The sequence below is a fragment of the Aegilops tauschii genome, chromosome 2, assembly GCF_002575655.3.
Source record: "Aegilops tauschii subsp. strangulata cultivar AL8/78 chromosome 2, Aet v6.0, whole genome shotgun sequence".
Taxonomy (NCBI): Eukaryota; Viridiplantae; Streptophyta; class Magnoliopsida; order Poales; family Poaceae; genus Aegilops; species Aegilops tauschii.
The window spans coordinates 515,810,147-515,818,389 of record NC_053036.3 but is presented as its reverse complement, the minus strand read 5'-3'; the positions used below and the strand labels follow the sequence as shown (position 1 = coordinate 515,818,389).

The 8,243-nt window shown below is 49.8% G+C and overlaps 1 protein-coding gene across 2 annotated transcripts; it reads left to right on the top strand.

Annotated features, from left to right (window-relative positions):
* Positions 1-507: 507 nt before the first annotated feature.
* Positions 508-7,551, top strand: LOC109783503 (protein indeterminate-domain 4, chloroplastic). 2 transcript variants are annotated; one of them, XM_020342102.3, is made up of 4 exons: positions 508-969; positions 1,519-1,815; positions 3,178-3,577; positions 5,803-7,551. In XM_020342102.3, the coding sequence occupies exons 2-4, from the start codon at positions 1,593-1,595 to the stop codon at positions 7,019-7,021; spliced, it is 1,842 nt and encodes a 613-aa protein (XP_020197691.1). In that variant the 5' UTR covers positions 508-969; positions 1,519-1,592; the 3' UTR covers positions 7,022-7,551. The 2 variants fall into 2 exon arrangements, with proteins under 2 accessions (XP_020197691.1, XP_020197692.1); XM_020342103.4 differs by having other exon boundaries at positions 961-1,433.
* The last annotated feature ends 692 nt before the right edge of the window (positions 7,552-8,243 follow it).

Genomic DNA, 8,243 nt, shown 5'->3' with positions numbered 1-8,243 from the left:
AGTCATTCTCCATTAGGTCATTCCTCAGTCAGTGGCGAGTTGTTGCGCTCCCTCCAAGATTATAGTGTTCTTGTTTACAACGGTGCCCGCAACAACTATCTAATTATTTTTTACATATCAATGTAACATTCATTATCCTTTAATTTTGTGCGTAATAAAACAGCAATACACGATGGTTGGTATAGCCATTTTTGTACCACAGATTGCGCAACAAAAAGTACCTACGCCGGTTTGCTCCTTTACACATTTATGTTTGTGGCTTACTGATAAACGTTCAGATGGGGAATGTGATACGCAGAAATGGCAATGTTTGTTCCACAACCTGGCCAAACACATGCGTGCAAACTAGCATCACCAAAAAGGTTAAAACAGTCTAACAGAAGTTAGGTGAACAGGGATCCAAAGCCATGCTTTTAATTTGTAGTAACGTGCTAGCAAGGCACGAAACATAAGCACACGGCCGCAATCGCACAACAATAAACCCCTAAAGAAAACCAAAACAAAGCCAAGGGGAAAAGAAAAGGCCTTGCGCGCGCGCGTGTGAGATGGCGAGAGGTAAGCCCCACGCAGCAGTCGGTGGACCCGACCCTCACACGCTCCACGACGCCGCAGGGCTGCGTGAGCTTGCCCCCGCCCCCATCCCCTCTCTCTTTCCTCTCCCCCTTTCTCCTGCTCCGGCCTGTATATATAATCCCCATCTTTTATATATTTCCATGGTGTGCATAGGCCTGGGAAATAGCAGAGGCAAGATTTCAGCAATTAATTTTATAGAGCGAGCGAGAGGGGGGCATATAAGAGCGTGGGAGGGAAGAGATAGATAGATAGAGAAAGAAAAGTATGACAAGGAGATGAAAGAAATGAGACAACAACCCTCTTAGCCTCCTCCCCGGCCCTCTCCTCCGCCCCCTCTCCTCCACTTCTATCCCCTCGGTTTCAAGCAAGAGACGAAGCTAGCAGGGAGAGAGTGAGGTATCCCATGTTTTTTTCCTCCTCCTCCTCTAGTTCCTTGTTGCGTTCCTTTCCAAATTTTTAAATATCTGTATGTATGTGAGTTCTGTGGGTGTGGGTGTTTGCGAGCTTTTGTTCGTATGCCTTCTCTCTCTTTTTTTACTTTGTTTTGAGTGCAACTGTTTGTTTGTTTGGATTTCCCTGTCCACTTTGTTCTTTTGTTAATCTCGGAAGGGTCCTAAGCGGCCGAGGCCTTGGAGTTTTTCTCGGCTTCTTGTCGATTTGTTTGTTGTTTCAGATCGGTTCCAAGGTATATGAGATAGGTATAGCCATCACGCGCTCAGGGAATTTTGGGGCCTTTCCATCTGCTCCCTCTTCCTCCCAACCAGTTCTACTTCTTTCGTCGTCTTCGTCCTTCTCCTCCTTAATTTGTCTTGATAGCTCGGGCCTCGGGGAGCAAGAGTCTTCCAGATCTCTCTCTCATGGTCGCTTGCTTGCATGCGCTGTGCAGTGTCAGTTTTTACTCTCTTAATTGCGACGTCTCACATGGAAAATCTTGCTTTGTTTCAGCGAAGGGGGGAAGAAGGAGCACTGCCAATCCAAGAACGATCCGGAGTTGGTGTGACGACGTAGGTTGGGAGGCGATGGCATCGAATTCATCGGCAGCGGCAGCGGCGGCGTTCTTCGGGATGAGGGATGGGGACCAGCAAGACCAGATGAAGCCGCTGATATCACAGCAGCAGCAGCAGCACCAGCAGCAGCTGGCAGCGGTGGCACTGTCCGGCGTGGGGAGCGCGGCGCCTGCTGCGTCCAGCCAGGGCGCTCCGGCGGCGGCACCACCGGCCAAGAAGAAGAGGACTCTACCCGGTAATCTAATCGTGGACCCTGGTTAATATTTCCAGTCATGCATGCTAACTGCAAGGTCTTGTCTGGACTGATTGGCGTCTTATCGTTTGGTTCCTGACAGTGCAAGCATCTTCTCTCACATGCGCACACTTGGGGTTTTCTCTCACTCATTTTCCAGTATCTTCTCTTTTATTTACTCAGTTACTTGCTGCTTTGTTTCTTGCTCGGTAGTGAATTAATACTTGGTGGTACTGCTGGAGAATTTGCACGTTTTTTTTTGTAGTAACTGACGTGTGTGTAATTGAGCGACAGTCTGTTCTTGCTACTACACACGCCTTAATTTTACTCCCTAATTTCCCAGCTTGTACTCTTTTACTGTAACTCCTTAATTTCTCATCTATCCCTGGTTCGCTGGATCCGTTCCCCTATACTCAGGGTCTACTTCAATTCGAAGTTTGCTGTAGCCTCGAGGAAGATACTTGGCCTTCAATTCGCTCCTTGCTAATCAATACGAGTTCATTTAAAGCTCTGTACTATCACCTGAAAGGAGGACAATTAATTCAGGTGACGAACAGGAACTAGGGTACTTTACTCGTGGCTCTAGATCGAGTAGGCTCCTCCTTGTCTCGGCCGGTTTTTTCTTCTTCCAAAGTCTCGTGTTCTCATCAGAATTTCTAACACAACTTTTTTTTAGTTCTTATTTATCTTTGGTAGGAAAGAAGAACCGTATCCCATACTAGTTGGATAGTTCTTTTTTTTTTCTTGCTCCAAGATTCCATGTACATGAGCTGTCATCCTCTCCACTGGAGCTCATTCAATTCTTTTCCCCAATTATGAGGTGCAAGCAGGAGCGAGGGCACAATCCATGACAATTCCTTTGTTCTCTATATCACTTCCTGCAAACTTCTTTCTTCCCCAAAATCTCATGCAAATATTCTCTTCTCCGTGCTCCAGTTTGTCTCTACTCTCTAGCTCACCTGCCCCCACCCAGGGAAGTAAGCAACGATATCTTCTCAAATTAATCCGTGATTTCTACTAGCTCCAATGGGATTATTCACTCATTGATCATGTGCGAGCGCCTCACAGATAAGGAAAATTAATACTCCAACAATAAGAAATTTCCCACAGCATATACTCATTAATAAGACCCTGGCTCAAATATTTGCTCTTCTAGAAGCATATATATCCTTCCTACCTGTCCAAGCATGGAACGCCCTAAATATATGGCCACCCATTCTTAATTTCCAAGCATTTTGTCGATTGTCTTATGCATGACGTATCGAGTCATCAATTGGGATACCTTTTTTGTATGCAAAGCAAACTGTCATATTTGTATATATGCACTGTATTTGATGATGAAATGCATTGTGGAATTGGTTGCAGACCCGGACGCGGAGGTGATCGCGCTGTCGCCCAAGACGCTGATGGCGACGAACCGGTTCGTGTGCGAGGTGTGCAACAAGGGGTTCCAGCGCGAGCAGAACCTGCAGCTGCACCGCCGCGGCCACAACCTGCCGTGGAAGCTGAAGCAGAAGAACCCGAACCAGGTGCAGCGCCGGCGCGTGTACCTGTGCCCGGAGCCGACGTGCGTCCACCACGACCCGTCCCGCGCCCTGGGCGACCTCACCGGCATCAAGAAGCACTTCTGCCGCAAGCACGGCGAGAAGAAGTGGAAGTGCGACAAGTGCTCCAAGCGCTACGCCGTGCAGTCCGACTGGAAGGCGCACTCCAAGATCTGCGGCACCCGCGAGTACCGCTGCGACTGCGGCACCCTCTTCTCACGGTAACTTACCAGCCACTGCTCCCTACGCCTACCCAGCTTCTTCTACCTATATATATACTGTCTTCTGCATTTCTACCGCTACGATGTCTACATAGATAGAATGTACGTGAAACGATCAGGCCTCGCTGCATGCATGGCACTGCGTGTACATACCATAGTGGGCACTGCTTTGGTTTAGGGTTAGGGTTTTGATTGGGCTTGTGTCGATGTCGATCGACATTGTTGTTGTTCGAGCTCCTGCTTCCTTCCTTCTCTGGCTAGCCTGCTGAGAAGGAAAGCAATAGAGACGGCCGCGGGCGACGAAGGGGAGTGAGAGAGAGAGCTAGGGGCGCACAGTGAAACTGCTCGCACGTGAAATGGGCTGGAATATTTTGAGTCCTTTGGCACTGCCCAGAAGCCATCCTTTCCCTTTCCTAGCTTGCTGCCTTGGGAAGATGGAACCAGAAACAAGCTCTCTCTCCTCTCTCTAGCCAGACACACGCTACAGACTATAAGACATCTGTTACACTGTCCTGTAGACCCGCATTCCTCCTGGTCCAACTCGTCAGCAGCATGCAGGCTTTCTCTTTTACCCTCTCTCTCTTCCATAGTTTTCTCTTTCTACTGCATCGCTTGGCTGCCATGTAAGAGTAGGCAGCTAAACTTCTCATGTGAGTTGGCTGCCCGGCTAAGATGTGGCAGAGCCGTTCGTTGGCCGTGGCAGCGACCAGCGAGAGAGGCCCACGCCTTTTCATGGATGCGTCGCGATGTCCATCCCATGTCTCATCGCCCATGCAGCGCCAGCCTAGTTGCAAGTGTAATTTGAGGAACTGTTCATTCATTGATGGACTTAAGCTGCATTCATTCATTCATTCAAGTGGTCACTCCTCTCTTTCATGGTTTCGGCATAAAATTATCCAATGGGGAGTTAGCACTTAGGGAAACACCAACAGGAGTTGCATTCATGAGCAATTTTGTTTCACTGTTCCTGCATGGGAAGGCCTGATGATATAAAAAAAACTTCGGTGCTTCTTCTCTGAGCATAAATCTATAGTGCATGTATTTTTTTCCAAGTTCAGAAGCTATAGTAATGTTCCATATGCATCCATATGATCGTTTTTACACATTCAACTGTAGAGGTGGAGTACACTAAGTACGAATAATTGGCATTATTTGTTTTGAGCTCCTTGATTTGGGGGGTGGTAGGCTTTTTTAAGTTTCACTGGCGCAGGCTTTTGCTTTTTCGTGTGTCAAGGCGCCTCGGGAGGCGAGCTTACCAGCCCCGCAAAGTTTTCTGCTCTACGCAGCTCCTTGGTGTGTGTGTTCGTGTGCATGACAATGTCTGATGTCTTTGTCTGGAAGCCTTTCTCCTTTGAAGCTTCCTACTAGTGGGAACCTATGAGAGGCGTAGCATGGCAAGCTATGATGAGATTTCTCCTTTCCCCCGGCGCGGCCTCTCCCTTGATTGACACACATCGATTTCTGGGATCTTGGGCTTGCTTTGTGGTGCATGGATGCATGCATGGATGCATACTATGCCCAACACAATACTATCGGTTTCCTAATTTTAGCACTAGTCTTGGGACAGCAAGGTGTGGTGGTACACACGCGGTAATAGTCAAACCCTATTCCTCCTTTGGAAACATATGTTACTTGAACCGAGATAAAAACCACGGCCACCACATTTGCAAGCTGTTTCTTTCTTTTACTGTGACCTAGCTGGTGCACAAGGGGGAGATGCGCACCCTGTCGCTGTAGCAGCTGTGGACACTGGGAATGGCACTGTTCAGATGCATGGGATACCAGCTACTACAAACACAACATTCAGTAGCACAGTCGGGTCCGTCCTCGTCCCGTCCCGCAGCCAGTTGCGCAGCGCTCACATGTCGATCAGAAAACAATATCTCAGCCCGAGATGCCGCTAGCCCGCCTCGGGGCGTGCGCCCCTTCCCGTCCAGCGTGTCATGCATGCGTCGTCGCCATGCAGCCCGGTGCAGGGCGCTGTTCGCTTTTCAGGCTTCTCAAGCTCTTCTCACATCAACTTTACTGTTCACTTTTACTGCACGGCCCATGCATTGGCATGCGACGGCGCTGCCTGCGCTCTGGCCTAAGTTGCAGATCGAGCAGAGACCATGGCAGTGTGGTGTGGTGTGAGAGCACATGACGACATGTGACTGATGGTGGTGGTGTGGTGTGTCGATGTTTATCGTGTTTCTGATTATTTTCTGTTGTGTTATTGTATGCAGGAGGGACAGCTTCATCACCCACAGGGCCTTCTGCGACGCCCTGGCGCAGGAGAGCGCCAGGCTGCCGCCGACGAGCCTGAGCAGCCTCACCAGCCACCTCTACGGGGCTACTAACGCTGGCAACATGGCGCTGAGCCTGTCCCAGGTGGGATCCCACCTCAACTCCACCCTGCAGCACGACGGCCACCACCACCACCCGTCCCCGGAGCTCCTGCGCCTCGGGGGAGCGGCCGGAGGAGGCAGCAGCAGCATCGCCGCGCGCCTCGACCACCTCCTGTCGCCCTCTGGCGCGTCCGCGTTCCGCCCGCCTCAGCAGCAGCCCCAGTCGGCCTTCTTCCTCAACGCGGCGCCGGGGCAGGATTTCGGGGACGAGGCGGGCAATGGGTCACACTCCTACCTGCAGTCCAAGCCGTTCCACGGCCTCATGCAGCTCCCAGACCTCCAGGGCAATGGTGCGGGAGGGCCCGCCTCTTCGGGCCATGGCCTCTTCAACCTGGGCTTTTTCTCCAACAATGGCAATAGCTCGGGGTCTAGTCATGAGCATGCAAGCCAGGGAATGATGAGCAACGACCAGTTCAGCGGTGGAGCTGGCGGAGGAGGCGGCGGTGGCTCTGAGGTATCGGCGGCGGCGATTTTCGGCGGGAACTTTGTTGGTGGTGATCACATTTCGCAGGCTGGAATGTACAATGACCAGGCGCCCATGCTGCCTCAGATGTCTGCGACCGCACTGCTCCAGAAGGCGGCGCAGATGGGCGCGACCTCCAGCCCCAACGGCGCGGCGTCCATGTTCCGGGGCTTCGTGGGCTCTTCGCCGCACGCGCGACAGGGGACGCCGCAGCAGCAGATGGACCAGAACGATGCGAACCTGAACGAGCTGATGAACTCTCTGGCTGCTGGCGGCGGCGTCAATGCCGCGGCGATGTTTGGCGGCGCTAACGGCGGTCCCGCCGGGATGTTTGATCCGAGGATGTGCGACATGGATCAGCACGAGGTGAAATTCAGCCAGGGAGGAGGTGGTGTTGGTGGCAACGGCGGTGGTGCTGGCGGCGGCGGCGGCGGCGGCGACATGACGCGGGACTTTCTTGGCGTGGGCGGAGGCGGCATCGTGCGCGGGATATCGACACCGAGAGGAGACCACCACCAGAGCAGCAGCGACATGAGCTCCTTGGAGGCCGAGATGAAGTCGGCTTCGTCCTTCAACGGAGGCCGGATGCCATGATCGACGGATCGATCAAGCTTACACAACCCGTAAGCTCCGATCTGTCGAGTGAGTCTGAGACTTGAAGCAACCTGGAATTAGCGCATGCATGCATGAGAGGAGTAAGGTTAGCGAGTTAGCAACTAAGTTGATCGCATGAGTAAGGTTACATGCATGGGATAAGGCTACCTAGCTAAGCTCTCCATGGCCTGAAGACTTGGAGTACCGTGAAAGAGAGGCGTCTTCTGAGACTAATTAAGTAATTAGCTAGTGCGAGTGAACGCTTGCATGTGATGACGACCCTAGCTTGGTCGTCGAGGAGTTTGGAGTCTGTGTTCTTGTTCTTGTCGTCTGTTTTCCTTCCCTGTAATTGGATGTTTGTTGGGTTAAATATAGTTCCCGAGATAGAAGAACCAATAAGACTATTTTGAACTTTCAAACCAAAAAAATCCCCCTTTTTTTTATCATTTTCTTATTCCCCTCCTCTTGTAGTAAAACAATGCTGCTGCTACAATGCAATTAATCATGCTAGATCATATTCAGAAGGTGAATTGGTGATTTTTCCTCCAGAAAAAGTATTTGCTAGATATTTTTTGTGGAGTTTGTATACAGTTAATAATCATGCCTAATGTGGATAGAAATGATACCATTTTGGAACATGGAGATTTTATATGGTTCATTTTTCCTATAAAGGAGCAATAGCTCCCAAATTGACAAACAAGGGTGAATTACTAATTTAATCGCTGAAAAAAGTTGTGTTTTTCTTCTAATTGTATTTGTATACAAATTATATAAAAAAACATCAATCCGTGTCTGGTCAAAAGGTGGTTTCATACTCCAGCATAAAGAGTTTGTTTTTTTAATTTATGATTACAATCAAGTTTCTCAGTTACTAGGTTGTGGGTGCGGTATTGCAAATTCGGGAGATATTCTTATGGCTAGTTCCAAATATGCTTGCCCATGTGTTAATAGGTAGTTTCCATGATATAGAGGAAGGGGAGAAGGGACATCCATGTTCAAAATCATCGAAGATTTGAGAGATTAGCGATTCGAGGGAGGATGAAGAGGATTTGGGGAAATTATGTATCATTCCTCACCAATCCCTCTCTCAGGGAATCACGTTATATGATAATCATACACCAACACTCCCTCTCAAGACGGGGAGAATATATCATATAGAATCCATCTTGCTACCAAACATGGGCTTTTTTTTCTAGGAGTCCTTTTGTAAGGGCATATGCTA